Source organism: Acipenser ruthenus, chromosome 1 (genome assembly GCF_902713425.1).
Source record: "Acipenser ruthenus chromosome 1, fAciRut3.2 maternal haplotype, whole genome shotgun sequence".
Lineage (NCBI taxonomy): Eukaryota > Metazoa > Chordata > Actinopteri > Acipenseriformes > Acipenseridae > Acipenser > Acipenser ruthenus.
The window spans coordinates 14,041,741-14,063,331 of record NC_081189.1 but is presented as its reverse complement, the minus strand read 5'-3'; the positions used below and the strand labels follow the sequence as shown (position 1 = coordinate 14,063,331).

Here is a 21,591-nt window from a genome sequence, read left to right as displayed (position 1 = left end):
AGCATTGTCTATCCTCAGAGAAATTTAAAAAGCTTTCATTCGGTAAACTTATTATTATTATTATTATTATTATTATTATTATATTTAACTTGGTACATGCCTTAATAATTGCAATTAACAGGAAGTTAGTTTTAAAACCTTTTTGAATTTATAAGGTAAATCAATCACATCCTGGTACCAAATATGCAGTTGATTCTGTATTGATTTAATATTCTGTCCTACAAATTGTACAATTTTGCAAGTAGCATTGTTGTCTCCGTCTGTTTTAACCTGACTTATCCCGAACATTGTTTCCATCATAAAATGAAAAGCTTTTCTGCTGTTTTCTGACAGGTGGAATGGGTGAAACTTATATAAAGTTGACGGAATAAATATTTAAATACTAAACATTTTTGTTAATGACTCAAATTACAGTTTTGATGTCATTTTAGGATTTCAATCAATGGACAGGTGGGATTGAAAGGTAGGTGGCGAAAACAGATGTGTGTGTTTCAGGAGAAACAAGAGAAGACTTAATAAAACATAATAATAAGCAAGCACATCAGGACACAGAGAAAAACAATTATATTTTATGCCAAAATGAAAAATAAATACATATATAAATAAATGAACACATATAGAAATACATAAATAGTTGAAATAAATACATATATTGACATGTATTTATTTATTTATATATTTATTTATTTTGGCAAAGCAGCTACATTAACCCTTTCATCCTCTAAAACCGCAGTAATCTTTAGCAGCACATCATTGGGCTCCACTGCACCCATACGGAGTCTGTTTAGTAGCTTCACATCTCCATTACTACTGGTCTCTGAAACAGGCGGAACCACTTTAGACGGAACATACTCAATCCGACCACATCAACCCTTTTGATTTTTGCAGGTATGTTAACAAGGTACCAACATAATTTGATAACATTCCTCATACTGTCAGAATTGGTGTTTTGATCCGTCCTGGCCATTTTTGATTTTTGCTCGGAACATGAAAAACAGTCGTAACGTTTAAACCACGCCACAGCAACCCTCCCCGTCGTCAGAAAAGGTTTGCTATTCTGGGCCAGGATATCACACAACGCGAGAAGTCAAAGGGGGATGGTGTTGACCAAAAAAAAAAAAATGCAGGAAATGAGATAGTTTGAGGATTATGGAATCACACTCGATTAATCTCCCTCGAACTGTTCAGGAGAAATGCGAATAATTTTAATCTGCCAATAAGTGTGATACATTTGACATTTAAAACGCGCTCTTTCGTTGACTTGTGTATTATTTGGTTAAAGTCTAGCTGCCAGACACGGCATTTGGTAACATGTATTGTTTCACCCACAAGTCCTTGAAAACCCTTCAATCCAGCACCCCCAAAAAACCAACGACTTTTGTACACTAAATCTACATTCCAGTACCTTCTATTGCAACTCTGTGTAAAAACTGCAGGGTTTACTGTACTGTAAATTTGATAGATGGTGGAATCCACCAATCAGATTCCTAAATGGGTTGCATTTCCTGCCGTTCTAACCAATCAAAATTCGTGGTGCTAATTCTCAACCTCTGGATGTCAGCAAACAGAGGGGGAGGGGAGCTGCTGATGGCTGTCAATGTAATCATATCTATGGGTCGATTGTTTTTTTCCCCCTAGAATTCATAGTTCTGTTTATTCTTCAACAAGGTAAATGGCATTCAAATACGTCTTTCATATTATTTGGTTAATGCGTGCGCCTCTACTGCGCGTTGCGTCTCTGCATACCTTTATAATTTATTATAGTATGGAGCTACAGTAGAAGTAGCTTCTTGAACTTACTATTATCGATTTTTTTAACGAAGTTACTAATGTAATGTCGACCCGTTGTGCTGGGGTCCAATATAGTTGTTTTAAACCCAGCCATAATGTGTATTATTAAATTGCTTGCGATCTCTCTGTGTGTGAACTTTTTAAATTCAGATTTTGAGTAAGGGCTGGGTAATTTACGCAGTAGTCAGGGGAAGCCATGATCCAATCAGCGGCATTTACAAAATATAATGCAGTTACAAAAACGCAATGTATGTGACACAAGTAGGTTGCTTTTTTTAAAAAAAACATCATCTTATAGTTCACGTAATTGTCTGTGTTAAATATTCCAGGGGCGTGTGAGGTAAAGTTTGTGTAAGCGAAGTTTGAGGTTTGAAAGTTGAGGCCTGCAGAGTGTGCTTTTTATACCAAAAAAAAAAAAAAAAAATCAGGAAGTCGGAGAACAGACATGTTGTTGATCATTCTGGCATAACGGAGCGAGGGAGTATACTAACCGACTGCGAAAGCAAGGGAGCTTTTTTATTTTCAAAAAGATTATTGTTGAAGACGTTACTTTTGTTTTTTTTTTAGAAATGTCTTCATAGTGCTTTTAGCCCACTGAAGATTTTTGTGGAAATGACTATGATAAAAGCAGGCCCTTTGAGGAAAATGCAATTATTATATCTGTATTCAAAGTAATACATGTTCAAAATGTCCTATTCAAATTATTATATACTACATTATATACTGGTATACAGCTGCAACCACGTGTGAACGGCTTGAGACTACAAGATAAAAACTCGACATTTATGAACACTTATCTGATGGAAAGATAGAATTACGGTTTTTATTCACCAAGTGCAATACATCAGATGTCAAATGACAGAGGCTGAGAAGGTGTGACATTTCAAAAATATGATCTATTATGCAAAATAATGAGCTTTTCAAATGGTGCCTGTAGGCTTTTGATTTATACATATTTAGGCTACGTAAAGAATTGAGCTCTAAACAAACTGTCTTCATAGAGTGAGTGTGACTAGAAGTGTAAGTTAATGGAATTGCAGGTGTAAGTCAATCTTTAAGATATAACAGAATTTAAAATATAACAATTTAAGAAATTAATTAAGGATAGAGATTCATTTATTAAGGATAGAGAAGAACCATTTAGACGTAATATTCACAAATGTAAAATACATTACAAATAAAGTTATTTTTAAAAGTTATGTAAAGTCTGTTTATTTATAACTGTGAGGGATTTACCAAAAGGTTTTTTTTTTTTTTTTTTTTTTTAAACAAATGCAACAATCAATTATTTAATGAATATCAATATCATGAAAATCCAGTGTTTTATCTGAAAACATTGCTGATAAATTGGAACACATTATGTACAAACTGGAACACATTTTGTGAAAAGAAATGTAATCCTTGTACAGTATGGGGACTTTGAGTATCCAACCTTTTATTTGAGTGATTGTACTTGAAAGTCCCAGCTCAGCTCTGAGAGAAAGTATCTCAAAAGCTGTAATTGTAGTAGGAATTAACAAGTTCTTACCCTGACTAGATATAATATATAGGCTACAGCACAGAAAGTTGTACACATTGACCCATGCAACTGTCAAGGTTTACTATTATGTCCTACTTGCAGGAGAAGGTAACTGGAGATAACTGTACATGTTTAATGCACATGCACCTTTCTTACTAGTATATATTGTTTTAATTTTTTCAATAGTTTCCTTCAAACGTTTGAGTGGTCCAGATGTCTACACCTACAGACCCGTCTGGTGGAATGTCCCACCCTGGTCTTTCTCCAGGGCCAGGTCTGTCTCCTGGGCCTATTTTAGGTCCCAGCCCTGGACCGGGTCCTTCTCCAGGGTCAGTCCACAGCATGATGGGGCCAAGTCCCGGGCCACCCAGTGTTGCACACAACATGCCAAACCAAGGATCTGGAGATTATCCACAAGATAGCATGCACCAGATGCACAAGGTACTGTATTGATTGTTTTCAGTGTTTCCCTAGTGTACCAAAACATCTGACTGCAGAATAAGTGCCTTTAAGTATAAGCTCTAAATACCACTGGGATGCTTATAGAATTATTTATTTATTTATCAGGCTCCAGACAGACAATGGTTGAAATTGAATGGCTTACTGCACTGTTAGTTAACAGCTAAATCATTTCTTGAAAAATGACTCTAATTTGAGTAACATTATTGCAATAATATTAATACCATTCTTAGTTATTAATATGTGTTACTGATCACATAACCAGATAAATAACTAGATTTTTAAAAATAGATTGATATACATCAGGCCACTTTATTTTCTAGCTAATAGGCCAGAGTGTTTCAGAGAATATAGGTCTGTGTCTCAGTCAATGGAAAAAAAAAAGACATTTCTCAACATCTTGAACTGTTTTCATTTTTCCACTTTAGCTGATGGAAGGTATGCACGACAAGGGAATGGGGGAAGAAATGCATTTTGGCCAGATGAAGGGAATGGGAATGAGATCCCTTCATGCTGGAATGGGCCCACCACAGAGTCCTATGGATCAGCATAGCCAGGGTATCCACCTTACTACTATTGCAGTAATACCTCTTCTGCACTAATGTTTAGAATCTACCAAAATCACACTTTTAACGTTACAGATATTTTAACAAGCAGCAGAGCTTTGCATTACTGATAGTGGTAAAATACACTTCTAAAAGGTTCACCCTTTTTAATGAAACTTCCTCCTTGTCTTTGAAGGTTACTTGTCCCCTCACCCATCACCCATGGGTGTTCCTGAACATGCTCCCAGTCCAATGTCAGGAGGTGGCCCCACACCCCCCCAGATGACTCCCACCCAAACAGGCCCAATGATGCCTGTGGACCCCCAGGTGATGGCTCAGCAGCAGAGTCGCAGCGCTTCTCCTTTCAGTTCGGTTCAGCTGCAGCAGCTTCGGGCTCAGATCCTGGCTTATAAAATCCTTGGCAGGGGGCAGCCGTTACCAGAAAACCTGCAGCTTGCAGTACAGGGAAAGAGAACACTGCCTGTGATGCAACCGCAACAAGTTAGTTCTCCATATAATAGGCCACCTGGTAAGTGTTGAAACAATTCAGGTAATGTCCAGGTACTTTTCTGAAAAATGGTTGTCATTTAAATGCATTCTGATTTAAGGCCTTGCATGCATAGAGGTCAATATTCAGCAAGCAATATTTATTTTGCCAGCTAAAAACGTATAGCACCCTCAAGATAACTTTCTGAAACTCTGTGCCCCTCTTCTGCAGTACAATATTGCAAGTGTTTCTTATGTTTTATACTTGTACTGTGATTCTTGAAATGTATTTTTGTTTACGACTGTAAGTTGCCCTGGATTAGGGTGTCTGCTAAGAAATAAATAATAATAATAATACAACTCCTGTAGGGTTTGGGAAACAGGACTGTGAACATGCAAAGAAACAGCAGGCACTTCAGGTAGCTTACACATGCTGTAAAATGAAAAACAGGCTCTTTCAGTGTGTCCGTAGACATACAGTAAGGTAGCTTTTTTTGTTTACAGGTTTAGTGGTTTATAAAATAAATGGTATTTTAAATTTTACAAGGACTCAGGAACTAAACAGTGGCAAGTCTTTATTTTGCCAGTATAAAATCTATATAGACCTTAATTCAATGATTTGTAATGTATGTACTTGCTGTACTGTTAATAAATGGGTCAGTTAAACCCTGGGTTACTGTAAAACACAAGCAACTTTTAAAAAGAAATGAAGTGTGACTATTGAATTCTTCCACTGCTTAAATAAGAGGAGTCCCCTTTATTATATGATGAACCTGCAGTGCCCGTGGGAATTTGTCTAGCGATACTGCTGAAGATGCTGTTGATTACGTGAATGTTACTGACTGGTGTGACAACTACATTTTAGGTATGGGTATGCACCCTATGAGTGTGCCTCAAGCAGGACCATCTTCAGCACAAGGGATGCCAGGACATGTTCCTAATATGGGTCCTAAGCCATGGCCAGAAGGTATGGAGTCTGTGCACTACTATATTATCTGGATACCCAGTGTTCCACTTCATATTTTGCATGGCCACCACTAAAATGTTACAGTTTTTTTTTTTTTTTTTTTTGTTTTACAAAATGATAACTTTTAAAATATTTCAATTTCTTTAAGCTTTAGGGCAAAATACTATAGTCCTGTCAAAAAGTACTATAGTAGTGTTCTGCAGTATAGTATAGGAAACTTTATTTTTATTTTTATTTTTATTTTTTAGATGGGTAATTTTATTATTTTTTAATTGTTACTTGAAAATAATCAGTATGTAGTAGAAACAATGAAAGGGTTGATATTTGTAGTTATACACTGAATATGTTGCTTCACACATGTATCTGCTTTCTTAGGCCAGAGTGGCGATGTCCCTAGTACTCCTCAGAAGCTTCCAGTGCCGGCAACAAGTGGAAGGCCTTCTCCTGCACCCCCGCAGGCTCCTAGCTCTGCTGCAGCTATGCCAGGAACCTCACTGCCCCAGCAGCCTCCTGGCCAGCCATCTTCCACTATTCAACTCCAGCAAAAACAGAACCGGATAACACCCATTCAGAAACCACAGGGGCTGGACCCTGTGGAGATACTTCAAGAACGGGAGTACAGGTACGCTATGCAAAAGTAAACAAAAAAAAAAAAACTTGTTTGTCTAAGTTATTTGGAGCGGAACCAGAAACTTGGCCCCTGTGTCTCTAAAGTGGTAATATCTTTGATCACTCAGTGTCCTTCATTGTATTGCTGTTACTGTTCAAACATGCACATCACTCAATTCATTTTTTCTCCCAAGGCTTCAAGCTCGGATTGCTCATAGAATTCAAGAGCTTGAGAACTTACCTGGTTCCTTGCCACCGGATTTGCGAACAAAAGCTACTGTAGAATTGAAGGCCTTAAGACTTTTGAATTTCCAGCGCCAGGTACTGTTTTGTTTGTCAGTACAGTTATAATAACAGTGACTGATTGTAGACTGATGCTTCTCCCAAGATACACTGGAATCTATGCTATGATTAAGTGCTTTTTTAAGTTATGATTTGAAGTTTAGCTTAATATGTGCTTATACTTTAGCTTGTGCCACAAAAGGAACAAACCCTGCTGTGTACTTGACTAACCTGTAAAGCAGCTGATACATCTTGTCAAAAGGCCCACATTAAAACCATACTGTCTGTACTGACGCATTCGGTTGCAATACATGATATTTTACAATACTATGCTTAATCTTTCCAAAAAAGGAACATCTTTACGTTACCTTACGTTAGTAGTAGCAGATCTCCCCTAATTGCCCGTCACTCTTTGTGTTGTCTTTTCACAGTTGCGGCAAGAGGTGGTAGTATGCATGCGACGGGACACTACCTTGGAGACAGCCCTGAACTCAAAGGCATACAAGCGGAGTAAGCGCCAGACTTTAAGAGAGGCCCGTATGACAGAAAAGCTGGAGAAACAGCAGAAGATTGAACAGGAGAGAAAACGCAGACAGAAGCACCAGGTAAAGAAATCATGGGACAAAATACGATATTTTGTTGCAGAACATTTGTTATGTCTTGCACCAGTCCTACGTGTATTGTTTCTGAAGCTATTATGTGTTTTCTTTTCATTTTTCTAACACATTTTTAGGAATACCTAAACAGCATACTGCAGCATGCAAAAGATTTTAAAGAATATCACCGTTCTGTTACGGGCAAAATTCAGAAACTTTCCAAAGCCATTGCTACCTGGCATACCAACACAGAGAGAGAACAGAAGAAGGAAACTGAGCGGATTGAGAAAGAAAGAATGAGGAGACTGATGGTATGTAACTGGATTATATTGAAGAGTCAAAATAACATTGTAATTAGGTACTGTACTTTCCCACACATTTTAAAGTTTAAAAGCATTAGCCTTTCCCTTATAAAAATTTACTTAGTAATAGCATAGTAAAGTGTAGTAATGCATAGTTAGGCATTTAAAGCATATTAAAAAAAAAAAAAGTTAATGGTAAATGCATACTATAACCATGGGAAACTGCAAAATTACTGTGGTAAACATTTAAAAATGGTCTGTTGTTCTCGGCCTACTAACAGCGGAGTTGGGAGGCATAAATATGTTTAAAAAAAATTGTTACATTTTATTAATTTGGTTTGCAAAATTGAGTTTTTTTTTTTATTACATTCTCCAGTTCATACTTATTGTTGAAATAACACCAGTTAGCTTTGACAGAAAATAATGAACACTGCCTAGCAAACGTACCTTTTGATAACTCTGCTAGAGGGAGCTGTGATGCTTTATGTTGCCAGCTCTTAAGAGCCAAGGATAGTACATTAGATTGTGCATACCGTAGGTATAGTTCAATTTAGATTTTTCTATTCAAAGTATTTTACTTGATGGTTGTTAGACTTCTCAAACATTAAAGAAAAAAAGGTTAGTCTCACCATGAGATATAAACTGTTATATCATGGTCAGGGAAGTGAGCTTGTTATCATTTGCCAATAGTTATTAAAGACTTTTGGTTCCAAACTTTTAGGCGGAAGATGAAGAAGGGTACCGTAAACTGATTGACCAGAAGAAGGATAAGCGCCTTGCATACCTGCTACAACAGACTGATGAATACGTGGCTAACCTGACTGACCTGGTCTATGAGCACAAGGCAGCCCAGGCTGCCAAAGAGAAGAAGAAGAAGAAAAAAAAGAAGGTTTGTAATACCAAGTAATTCTTGGAAGTATTATTATTATTATTAAAATATTATATAGGTAGTAGTATTATTTACACTATTCTTATTAGTTGTATTCATAGTAAGACTGGTGTGACTAAAATTCCAAAACTAACTTTCTTTTAATTATATACAAATATTAACATTCTTCTCATTATATACATTTTTATTGACAGAAAGTAGAGGACATTGGAGAAGGAATGGATACTAGCCTGGGCCCTGATGGAGAGGTACGTTTCTCTTTCAGCAATAGGCATGTCAGTATAAAATAGCAATATTGTGTTTTTTTAAAAGAAGTTAATGTTTTTTTCCCCTTATGAGAGGCCGGGACATTTAACTTGGCATTTATGATGTTTTGATAATCAAACAAACTGCTATTTAACCCTTTCAGGACCAAGCATTTTTCAGTGGGATGCTTCCCCAGGACCAGGTGCTTTTTGGCTGTAGTTGACTCTCTTCCTATATAAATTCATTAGAAATCTGTTTTTTACAGTAGCATCTTGTAAATGGTGTCCTTTTTTTCAGAACACTCTGAGGAACATTATAATGTTCTTCAGAAACCATATAAACTTTTTTTTTTTTTTTTTTAAGTAATTATTATTATGTATTCTACTTTGAAATACATGTATAAAAACGTGTTATTCTGTGACCCAAGGTACCTTACAATACTTCATGAAAGTGTTGTTGAAAAATATTAATGAAACATGAAACATTCAGGAAGTGAATGTCAGTCCCTCCCCTATCCATTGATATGTGTTTCAAGCCTGTACTGCAAAGTATGGTGGCCCTGTAAGTCATCAAAACTAATTTATTTTTTATCGTGTTTACATGATCGCGGTCCTAGAAGCCCACTTCAGTATGACCGTGTTAACACAATCCCAGTCCTTAAAGGGTTAATTAATTCTTGTATCAAATGTTCTATCAAATTTATTTAAAGGCCTTATTCCTGTTTGCAGCCAATAGATGAAAGCAGTCAGATGAGTGAACTTCCAGTTAAAGTTATTCAAACGGAAACTGGCAAAGTCTTACAAGGAACAGATGCACCAAAATCCAGTCAACTGGAAGCCTGGCTAGAAATGAATCCTGGGTATGTATTTTTAATCAAAGTGTCTCATGGAATTGCGTGGGTAAAAGAGAGCCAAAAATACATATATTGATGTACTGTACATTAGTGAAAGTAAGTAAAATTAGAAAATACACCGGTCTGCAATTTTATGTAAATTGATGTGGTCACGTGACATGAGATGATGTAATCCACTAGAGTTTATTATTATTATTATTATTATTATTATTATTATTATTATTATTATTATTATTATTATTATTATCCAAGGCAACTTACAGAGACTAGGGTGTGTGAACAATGCATCAGCTACAGAGTCACTTACAATTACATCTCACCTGAAAGACGGAGCACAAGGAGGTTAAGTGACTTGCTCAAGGTCACACAGTGAGTTAGTGAGTGAGCTGGGATTTGAACTGGGGACCTCCTGGTTACAAGGCTGTTTCTTTAACCACCGGACCACACAGCCTCCCCCCAGTTATAAAGTGTGTAAGAGTAGAAGGATCTCTGTGACTTCACAAGAGACATGGTAGTGGGTGGCCATGCAGCCAGCTCATCCCTCATTGCAGTGGTTTCATTGACCAGCATGTTCAGTAGGTCTACTTGGTGTTCCTGGAATGATTACGTTTTCAGAAACACTACCAGAAAGAAGAGCTCCAGTCACAAGCAGGTTTTGGCAGATCTAGCCAACAGAAGTGTGAAACGTATTGTGATAAGGAAAATACGGACTGCAGTGGCCTGAATCACAGGTCATGGACAAGACACATCTTTTCCCACTCAAACTTTGTCCAATCCGTGTACTTTACCCATTTTTTGGCTGGGTAAGAAATTCAAGGTTATATTGAGAGGAACTGAATTATATTATTATTTCTCTAATTCACTTTTAGCTATGAAGTTGCCCCTCGTTCAGACAGTGAAGAAAGTGAATCGGAATATGAGGAAGAGGTATGTACTTTATTTAATAGTGTTGTTTGTTTAGCAGCTAGATAATTCTGCTTTGTTTTTTAACTTTATACAGAACATCTATACACAGCAAGCATATTGAAGAGTTATATTTGATACCACTTTCTGAGACATGAGTTTTAAAGATTTGCTATGGAGAATCGTTGACAAACTCACTGTTTCAGAGGGGAAGAATACTTATCATGGGAAACACATATCATTGGATTAAAAAAAAAACAACAACATAAAAATGGTATGCACATTCAGAGGGAACAAAGAATTCTTCAGAATTTTGCATTGGTGTGTGTAGTCAAGTTCGTTTTATCAAGGATGTGCCACTGTAATATACATTTGATCAATCTGATTTTAATAATAACTCTGCATAGGATGATGAAGGAGAGCTTTCAAGACCTGAATCAGAAGAAAGGAAGATCCTTGATCCAAACAGTGATGAGGTTACAGAAAGAGCTACCAGCCATATCATTGAGTATGTTTTTAATAGTCACACAAAAAATACTACTCTTGTCATTATTCTCGACAAATTGGTTCCATAAAGAAAATGTATTATAAAACTACAAAGTTTAAACTGGTAAACTTTATTGTATTTTTTTATAATGTGTATTCTCATCAGGTCTGCCAAGCAGGATGTAGATGACGAATATAGAATGCAGACTGGAGAAATATGCATCCAGTCATACTATGGAGTGGCCCATGCAGTCACAGAAAGGGTGGAAAAACAGTCTTCTCTACTGATTAATGGAAGTTTGAAACACTATCAGGTGAGTTAAATATTGAAACATCAGCATGTGACAGCTGCAACAATAAATTAAACAACAGCAACTTTTGCATCAATTCATTCACATTTTCATGGTCTTGTGAATGACACCCAATGAGCTTATTTCTATATCTATTCCATGTATTGTGTCACATTGTATGTCATACATTTCATACTGCTGTTGATTTTTGTTTTCCTCTTTTAGGTTCAGGGTTTGGAGTGGATGGTTTCCTTATATAATAACAATCTGAATGGAATCCTAGCTGATGAAATGGGTCTTGGAAAGACCATTCAGACCATTGCTCTCATCACTTACCTGATGGAACACAAGAGACTCAATGGGCCCTACCTTATCATAGTGCCGCTTTCGTGAGTAACAGTCTTTTTGTTCGGTCTGTATCCAGCAATGCAATCCTTTACTTGTTCCGTTCACAAGACTAGACGTGAGTAGCAATAGCCTCCGTTGTCACGTCACCCTTTACGAAACTTGCAATAGTGTTTATTTACTCAACTTCAAATGTAGGTCACATTGAGTTACTTTTCCACTGTACTGACACTGTTAAAGGATACAGTGTTTTTTTCAGTGATTTATTATATTGAACTTCTACTACTTCTTTTCAGAACCTTGTCCAACTGGGTGTATGAACTGGATAAATGGTCACCTTCTGTGGTGAAGATTTCTTATAAGGTTAGTTATTATTATTATTATTATTATTATTATTATTATTATTTATTTATTAGCAGACGCCCTTATCCAGGGCGACTTACAGTCGTAAACAAAATACATTTCAAGAATCACAGTACAAGTATTAATACAATTAAGAGCAAGATAAAATACAATGACTTCGGTTCTAGCAAGTACAAGTATATGACAAAGTTACTCTGTGCTGTCTGTGCTAAATGTTATCTAAAGTTGGTACACTTCAGTAGCAGTTCATATGACTGTCAGTACTTCCTCGTCCATCCATCCAGTTATTCTTGAACTGCTGAATGACCAATCAGCTTTAGCACATATAAGTGAAAAAATTAAGAATTTGAAACCAGAAGCACACAACAATACAACATCATGACCTGCCATTTGTTCCTAGTAATAGGTTTTTACTATAGCCTCTCAGCTGCTGGGCAACTCTTATTCCATTTTTTAAACCATCCTGGCTCCTAACACATGGATGCTTAGGTTGTAAAGTGTTGAATATGACTCTGGTTTCAGATTTAAAAAATACTTTTTATACATCTATCAATATTTCTGCCAACTTTTCTTTAGTTTTGTCAAACCAGGTATTGTCTGATAAGGTACGTTTAACAGGATTTGTGAACTCTCAAGTGAAATGACATCATCACACAACATAGTGACTCTGAATGCCTGACAAAAGCTACTTCACATCAAAACATAACCGAGTATAAATCCAGTAACCTAACCCTAATATCTGATGTGATATTGTTCATATTTATGTTTTGTTCAAGGGTACACCAGCAATGCGCCGCTCGCTCCTTGGACAGCTTCGAAGTGGAAAGTTCAATGTTCTTCTGACCACATACGAGTACGTCATAAAGGATAAACAGATTCTTGCTAAGGTAAAACTGTTTTACACACATACTGAATACCATACAGCTTTTCAGAAGGGATGTAAGATGGTATTACAGTACTAGGTTATGGTTAATGACATTTTAGTATTTCTATTTGAACTGAAGTCAATCTATATTTGACTTGGAGGAATGTTACGCTTGTTGGTGATTGATAGCAATTGATGATTTTTTCAGATCCGCTGGAAGTACATGATTGTAGACGAGGGACATCGCATGAAGAATCACCACTGTAAGCTAACTCAAGTGCTCAACACCCATTACGTCGCCCCTAGAAGACTCCTCCTGACAGGAACTCCACTTCAGAATAAACTCCCCGAACTCTGGGCTCTGCTGAACTTCCTGTTGCCCACCATCTTCAAGAGCTGTAGCACTTTCGAACAGTGGTTCAACGCCCCCTTCGCCATGACTGGAGAACGGGTAAATTGCCTTAATAGCAGTTTCATAGCAGTTCCGAGTTCCAAGTTTTGTTTTCTGTCTATGAAATCTATATAATATTTGAGTTTTGTTTTAAACATCTGATTTCTGTGGAAGGAAGTTTACACAGTCATTGTAACTAGCTATGGAAATTAGGGAAGTGCAAGAAAATGTAATATTATGGCTAAAAAATATTTTTATTTTAGCTTTATTTTTGTGGGATGTTGGATTAAAAAAAATAAAAAAAACACATACCAAGCAATATGACATTTAAACAAAACCTTACCCTGAAGACTTCATTTTAACTGTCGGGTTATGAAAGACAATTTTAATTATAGTAATCTAAGAAGCATGTAATGACGACATTGAGCATGTCATGCAGTTTTACTGATTTTATAAGAAATCCAGACAGCTGAGAGGAAAGGTAGACTGTCTGTGGTAAAAAACAATTGATTATCCACTGTATGTCACATTTTAGAGTTTGTATAGACAACCGCTTATCCAAGTCTGATGAAACTTGCTTAGAACAATCTTTATCTCAAGTTATTGAGAGTATTAGAATATGGGATTACACGGAGGTGCTTGTTGCTGTCTTTATGTACATACAGCATAGAAAGAAGCACTCGTGGTGTAATACCGGGTCTACAGGTAAGCAGCTTTGTTGAATGCTAGAAACCACACATCCACCAACTAATAGAAATACAGTAAAACTGATAACAAATATTGTTGAAATACAGTAATCAGAAACATGAATTGATGTTCCTTATACTGAATGCTTGAAAGTAGAGCCCCTTTGTATAGAATGCAAACCATGTTCGTGTTGGATGCTGCAATAAGCAGCATGTTATAAGTAAAACCACTGGTGATAAGTTTTTCAGATAAATATGTAAATGTACAGATAATAATTACTTTTTCAAATTCTGTCTCATCAAAACTAAAGGTTGATTTGAATGAGGAGGAGACTATTCTGATTATCCGACGTCTGCACAAAGTTCTGAGACCCTTCCTTCTGAGGAGACTGAAAAAGGAAGTCGAATCGCAGTTACCTGAAAAGGTGTCAGGGATTTTTTTTTTTTACAAACAAAACAACAACATTTATGTTTGTCTTCATGTAATACGTTGGTTCACTAACAAATAACTCAATTATATAAATGACATCCTCAGAATCCTACATACCTTTGTCTATTATTAAGTGCTTATTGCTGTACTAATTAAAAGAGATGACGATGGAGAAAAGAGAAATGTACTTTGCTTCAGAAAAGGTTTCATAATTTGTTACTCCTGTTATTTGACCATTTCATTTTTAGGTGGAGTATGTGATCAAATGTGACATGTCAGCTATACAGAAGGTTCTGTACCGGCATATGCAAGCCAAAGGCATCCTGCTCACAGATGGCTCAGAGAAAGACAAAAAGGTATAGTTGCTCCAGTTCATTTATTCTTTAGCTGAAACACAATATAGAATACATATGGTGGCCAAAAAAATCCCCCAGTTTGGCAATAAAATGTCTTTATTTTTTAGGGTAAAGGAGGAGCCAAGACCCTTATGAACACCATCATGCAACTGAAGAAGATTTGTAACCACCCCTATATGTTCCAGCATATTGAGGTGTGTATTGTGTTCTATTTATATACAGAAGATTATGCTCACAAACAAAGAAGAATGAATACAACAATATTTCTTAGATTTAGTTCTAACTTTCTAGAGAGTGGAAATATTTAATAATGAGTAATTAACTTTGTAATATACTGCCTCTTGCCCCTTTAAATAAGGCCAATTGAAATAATTTACTTTTTCAATTAACACTAACACCGCCATAGTCGCTTTTTGAACGGCTTTTGCAATTCAAATTTAAATATCTCCACGTAGGTGAATATCTTGTGCATGTCTGTTCTTAAGTGTTACTAAATATTTGAATTCAATACCCATACGGTGTTTCAGCTGCAGAATCGTAAAAATGAATAAGTTATAAGCACTTGCTTCTTCAACCGCCAGACCCGCAGTTTATGCAGCATATTGAAATCAATACAATATAGCCGACAGTTTAGTCTGGAATACAGAAGAAGTGTTTGAACTGTTACAAGGTTTTGCTGAAGGAGATTCTGATGGCGGGGTGAGTGATAACGACAGCAACGCATCCTGGGCTGTCGAAACCAGCAGTTACGACAGTTTGGAAAATTATAAATCCCAGTGATGAGGCTTTGAGAAAACGCACATCAGAAAAAGTTTTGTCTGAAGCTTCAGGCCCAACGCTGCACGCAAAACAAAACATAGATACCACACTCAGTGCATTTCAGTTGTTGATCTCTATGCAACTGCTGCTTCACATTCAGCACTGTACTGTGGCAGAGGCACAGCGGTACTGAATGTTAACCCCTGGGAACTGTCTTTGGAGGAATTACAAGCTTTCATTGCAATCCATTGCAAAAGCATTTATGTGGCGAGCTACTGGTCACAAGAGTGGGGTCTTCCCTTCTTCAAGGAAACAATGTCACGGAAAGCCTGACTTATTACAAACAAATAGGGCAGCAGTGTGGAGTAGTGGTTAGGGCTCTGGACTCTTGACCGGAGGGTTGTGGGTTCAATCCCAGCTGGGGGAAACTGCTGCTATACCCGTGAGCAAGCTACTTTTGCTCCAGTAAAAACCCAACTGTATAAATGGGTAATTGTATGTAAAAATAATGTGTAAAAAATAATGGAATTGTATGTAAAAATAATGGGATATCTTGTAACAATTGTAAGTCACCTTGGACAAGGGTGTCTGCTAAGAAATAAATAATAATAATAATAAGAATCATCATTTATTTTCACAGGAATCATTTGCAGAACACCTGGGCTACCCGAATGGTATCATCAGTGGGTGAGTGTAATTGGGCATTTAGATTTTAGAGGTTTTTGTTACATTTATATGAACCCCTCATCCAGTTTTGTAACTTGTTATATTCATATATAGAAACAAAAGGTTTTGAAACTAGGTGTCGGTCATGGTCATCTCCTTAGTTCTGCCTTTGCTTGCCCCACGATGGCTGTATGATCAGTGGTATGCTGACCTTTTTTTATCACTGTCTGACATTTGATTATTTGTTACAAAACGTATTTCCCACAAACTGAATGTAGGAAGATACTTCAAATATTCCAGTAGGTAGTTTCAAACTTCCAAGTTGTTTCAACATTAACTCTTTAACGCAATAACAGTCCAAATTCAACTTTAGTTTAATATATTTCCCCTGTCAGACCTGACCTGTTTCGAGCCTCTGGCAAGTTTGAGGTACTGGATCGCATTCTGCCAAAACTGAGAGTAACAAACCACAGAGTTCTTCTCTTCTGCCAAATGACTACCCTGATGACCATTATGGAAGACTATTTTGCTTACCGCAACTTTCTCTACCTGCGCCTGGATGGTAAGCTGCAAAAATAATATTTCTGTTAAACCAGCTTATAATGTGCAATATTTGGCAAGTAATAATGAAACAGTTCAAGGAAAGTTAAATTTAGAAGGAAATATTGACATTGCTTTGATCCAAATAGGATTCCAGTAATGCACACTAGACATAAGAAATTGTACTGCTTTAGCTGACAGTAATGAATATATGTACAAAATAAAAATGGGTTACATTTCCATATTTGCAGGAATGCCAAGGCTTAGTCCCCAAGGCCCCAACAGGTGTCATTTTTGAATGCAAGAATAACATTGCAGTTGATATTATTAATATGTTCAACTTCCCACTTGAAATTGAACATTGATCTTAAATGTGTACCAGTATTGACTCCCTGTACTTTCTCTTTGCAGTAGTCTGGTGTGCTTCTTAATACAGCGATTTCATTTCCCTGCTTTCATCTGTCTATTTGATTTGATTTACTCTAGATTGGCATTCAATGTATCTATTTGTCTTCTATTTTTTAATAAATCTTTAAACCTATATACTTATCTTGTCAGCTAGGTTTTTGAACTGTTTAAGACGCTTGATTGCAAGACGCAAATTAAAAATGTTATGTTTAAATGAACACATGTGTGTTTAATTCCAGACCATCAGATGACACTGTTCTGTGGCTCTTTATTCAAAGACGCTATCAAATCCCTTTAAAATATTACCAGGGTCACAAAATAACAGTGCTAATGTGATGTTGCCAAATGGTGATGCCGGAACAACAGTAGATGAGGGCATGAGAGCAGGTTAGGAGGTGCATTTTGCTGTTGAAATATTTTTTAATCTTTGCTGTTGCTCTATTCCCTAGGTACAACAAAATCAGAGGATCGTGCTGCTCTGCTGAAGAAGTTCAATTGTCCAGGCTCTCAATACTTTATTTTCCTGTTAAGTACAAGAGCTGGTGGCCTTGGTTTAAATCTTCAGGCTGCTGACACTGTTGTTATTTTTGACAGCGACTGGAACCCACATCAGGTTTGTATTTTAGCAAACATCTTAACGGTATAACATTCTCAAACAAAAGACATCAACAAGTAAATTATAGTTCTATCAAGTAAAACAATTAATGACATAATTTAGCAAATTTGGCAGTCTGTTCCAAAGAGGCCCAGGATTAATTACATAGAAAAGCTGAATGCAACAGAGGGAACTAGGACATGCTCTTGAATATAAAGAGAGCTTTCGTTATATTATCATTACTTTCAAAATATTTCAACCTTCACTTCCCACTTTGGGGGAAATTTTTATTAGTGTTTCTAATTAAACACTAGAATGGCTTGCATGCTACTTATCCAAAAAAAAGCGTAACCCCCTTAAAGTGAAAGTAAGTTAGTAAACTAAATGTTGGTGCAAGAAGAACCATTTAAGTTGTTCATTTTCTGCAACGCTTTCCTTTGCTTTTTGTCCATTCAGGACTTGCAAGCCCAGGACAGGGCTCACCGCATTGGACAGCAGAACGAGGTGCGGGTTCTGCGTCTCTGTACTGTAAATAGTGTGGAGGAGAAGATCTTGGCTGCTGCCAAGTATAAGCTCAATGTCGATCAGAAGGTTATTCAGGCAGGAATGTTTGACCAGAAATCTTCGAGTCACGAGCGAAGGGCCTTTCTGCAAGCTATTATGGAACACGAGGAACAAAATGAGGTAAATAGTAAAGCCACTGCTCACATTGTTGTAACTTTTGATTCCAGAATGTTAAAATGGTACTGTGCACAAGCATTTCAGCAGACAGTTAAGAAAATTATTGCATGGTTTAAAATCAATGACAATGAGATTTTAATCATTTACATGTAAATACATCAATTGAATATGGTGGTCTTAAACATGCCTTTATTTACAACACAAAAAACATTTGAATAAGGCCGAAATAATATTTTTATTAGAGTCCTGAACAGGAAGAAGTAGTAGGCAAATGTAATAGGATCGAGCTGTGGCTTCTGCAGACTCCGACCTTGATGTAACTGTGGCATGACCAAAAAGAAAAGAAAAACTGATTTCCACAAAGATGACATTTACCTGTTAGTTAGTTAGTTAGTTAGTTAGTTATTAGAACAGGAACTATTATTTAACACTTCACAGGGCCAAAAAACATTAAGAAACGAAACATGAAAAGAAATAACTAACAAAATTAATTCACTGAGACCAGTGCCGGCGCTAGGATTTACTGTGAAGTAAACACCCCCCCCCCCCCCCCCCCCCCCCCCCCCCTCAAAAAAAAAGAGAAGAAAAAAAGGAGCACTGCTGCAGCACAACCTAAAGAAAACCTTTGGAAAATAAATACATCGCCAACAAAATCTGAACAACAAAACATATTCTAACAAGACAGTACTCAATCAAGTAACAGTATATCCAAACATTTTAATAAATCAATTATGTAACAAGATTAATCAATTTGATTAATAACCCGATTTAGTTAATATTGAAACATATTAATATCTTCAAATTAGTCACAGAACCTATTAATCATAGGCATCAATTGGAGAGAAGAGAATGTGTTGACAGGAAAGCAGAGAGCTGGCGGTGTACCACCCGCTTGAAGGTTTTAGAGAGGAGCAAGAGGAGGGAGACGGGACGGTAGTTCTGGAGGGATGAGGGATCCAGGGAGGGATTGTTTGAAGGCAAAGGGAAAGCAGCCAGAGAGCAGGGAGGTGTTGAGGAGAGAGAAAATAAAAGGGAGTAGAGCAGGGGCAGCAGCCTGAAGAGGTGAGTGTACAAATGCATTTGTTACAACTCATAAGCGAAAACATAATTCTATGAACACACTTAATAAATTAATATCGCAAAGCATGTTAATTTAAGAATATCGCAGACTCTTTAGTTTGAGTCTATGTATATTTTATTTGTGTAAAGGAAAAAAAGTACAGTACATACACTAGGCTATGCAAGTAAATACGTTTTGGCGTGTTTCATTTGTCTGTGCACTACATAATTAATTACTGATAAGAAAAAAAATCAGTTTGTGTTTAATTAAAGAACTCTGCAATGATTTGTTTCCGTGCTTCCCTTCATTAATAAAGCACCTTAACATATAAAAGAAACCAAAACAAGTTTCACATACGAACAGCTAGTTGAATCTACACCAGTGAGAGGCACACGTAAAATAAGAAGCACAAACCAAAGTCGTAAATCAGGACAAAATGAAACTAAGTTACTGGAGTCAAAATGACTTAAATACATCGCGGGTAGGTCTATAAAGTCACAAAAACCTATAAAAAGTCAAGATACGAAAGAAAAATCAATGATACATAGAGCCAGTTGTGTGTAGAGTGGATATTATTGCATGTTGTTTGCTACTTGTAGTGTTACTGGAGAAGATATATTCTGGGATTATGTGCATTAGTTTCTATTAGTTCTGTTTAATAATTACAATATAATAGTTTGGTATGTCTAATTGATTGTTTCTTTGAGTTCTTCCCATCTACTCAATTGATCTAAATAGTGGAGGATCTCAATAAAAAATAAAATATCTAACAATGCATTTACTTCACTTTAGTGTGTGTATATGTATATATGTATATATATTGAGAAAGATATGTACAACATATCGAAACGTTGGGCAGCTGGCTCTTTGAGCTAAAATATATATATATATATATATATATATATATATATATATATATATATATATATATATATATATATATATAATATAATGTATATATATAATATATATATATGTTTGTAAATATATGTCAAATACCAGGGAGGGCCGTATTTTAATATTTTAACAATGACAATACTTAGATCCAGCAGATGAATTGAATTAACCCCATAGTTTTTTCACATGTATCTTTCAAACTAATTAATTATAATTACTTTTCTTTGGAAAATAACTTTAAATAAAAAGCTAGATCTTGCCTAAGGCTTTCATCTGCTCCAGCATCCATGTCAAAATGGTGTTTTCATCACGCTGGCACTGGTTCAGCATGTGTTTAATCAAATAGGCTTCAGACTTGGACTAAAAAAAACTACAGAGGAAGAATTTGGTCACTATTAACTATTGTTTGTGACCTTTTTTGTAGCCATTTTTAAACTACAGTAACTAACATATGTGTCAAAAAAACACACAAAAATAACCACAAAAAAAACAATAATGTATCTAGATTGTTCATGAACCAATATGGTGCCATATGAAAATAAGATGTAAGCAAATGGATTTTGCACAGAATATGAAATTTAATATCAAATCAGTCTTTGAGAAAACAAAAATGTGTGTAATAGGGTAGACTTTACAGGTTCTGCATCTTTCCTTTTGCAGAGAAGTTTGTGTTGTATATTTTTTTAACTTAAGGTAGAATTTAGAACTCCATTGTGAAATATCCTCACTCTTTTTGTCGTGTTTTAAATACAGTGACTCCAGTACGAATTGATACACATTAATTTCATTTCACCCGTTTTAATTGAGTAACATGCCACATAGACACACACATCAAGGTTCTTTGTCCAGAGTTATGAATCTGTTTCTGATAGTGAACTATTATCAGTATGTCCAGACAACTCAGTGATTGACTGCATATCTGACACCTCAGGTTTAATACACCATGTCCATATGGTAATAATGTGATCTATTTTTCCTCATTTAATTCCATTAACCCTCCCAGAGAAACGAGGTGTAAAGAAAGGCCCTTCCTGCTTATCTTTGTAAGCCCTGGTGAAAGCCATAGGTTCCAATGAAAGCCAATAGGGGCTGGGGAAAGATCTATTTGATGTAATTTGGTGTATCTGTAGTTGGATAATTTAGAAAGGTGTAGTTGACAACACAATGGAATCATGTTAAAATGTGTCCGAATGTATTTTTAAAACTGCTTATACAATGAAGTACATTTGCGGACTTTACAGTCACAAATTGATTTTGGAAAACGTAGATGACTGAAAACATAAACACAAAGGATGAGAGAATTGACACCCCTTTGACAAAATTCTT

The 21,591-nt window shown here is 36.2% G+C and overlaps 1 protein-coding gene across 3 annotated transcripts in view; it reads left to right on the top strand.

The window, feature by feature from the left end:
- The first annotated feature begins 1,525 nt into the window (after window positions 1-1,525).
- Window positions 1,526-21,591, top strand: part of LOC117404142 (probable global transcription activator SNF2L2) — a 40,345-nt gene continuing 20,279 nt past the window's right edge. For all 3 annotated transcript variants that reach the window (XM_059006339.1, XM_059006272.1, XM_059006211.1), the window contains exons 1-26: window positions 1,526-1,668; window positions 3,497-3,751; window positions 4,198-4,327; window positions 4,511-4,843; window positions 5,666-5,767; window positions 6,143-6,389; window positions 6,571-6,697; window positions 7,090-7,263; window positions 7,392-7,565; window positions 8,278-8,445; window positions 8,640-8,693; window positions 9,420-9,550; window positions 10,414-10,471; window positions 10,855-10,955; window positions 11,100-11,247; window positions 11,449-11,612; window positions 11,865-11,931; window positions 12,708-12,818; window positions 13,005-13,247; window positions 14,185-14,298; window positions 14,552-14,659; window positions 14,767-14,853; window positions 16,059-16,105; window positions 16,480-16,646; window positions 17,482-17,645; window positions 18,084-18,311. In XM_059006339.1, coding sequence (XP_058862322.1) covers window positions 3,524-3,751; window positions 4,198-4,327; window positions 4,511-4,843; window positions 5,666-5,767; window positions 6,143-6,389; window positions 6,571-6,697; window positions 7,090-7,263; window positions 7,392-7,565; window positions 8,278-8,445; window positions 8,640-8,693; window positions 9,420-9,550; window positions 10,414-10,471; window positions 10,855-10,955; window positions 11,100-11,247; window positions 11,449-11,612; window positions 11,865-11,931; window positions 12,708-12,818; window positions 13,005-13,247; window positions 14,185-14,298; window positions 14,552-14,659; window positions 14,767-14,853; window positions 16,059-16,105; window positions 16,480-16,646; window positions 17,482-17,645; window positions 18,084-18,311 — 3,675 coding nt within the window. In that variant the 5' untranslated portion in view covers window positions 1,526-1,668; window positions 3,497-3,523. The remainder of the gene's footprint in view (window positions 1,669-3,496; window positions 3,752-4,197; window positions 4,328-4,510; window positions 4,844-5,665; window positions 5,768-6,142; window positions 6,390-6,570; window positions 6,698-7,089; window positions 7,264-7,391; window positions 7,566-8,277; window positions 8,446-8,639; window positions 8,694-9,419; window positions 9,551-10,413; window positions 10,472-10,854; window positions 10,956-11,099; window positions 11,248-11,448; window positions 11,613-11,864; window positions 11,932-12,707; window positions 12,819-13,004; window positions 13,248-14,184; window positions 14,299-14,551; window positions 14,660-14,766; window positions 14,854-16,058; window positions 16,106-16,479; window positions 16,647-17,481; window positions 17,646-18,083; window positions 18,312-21,591) is intronic.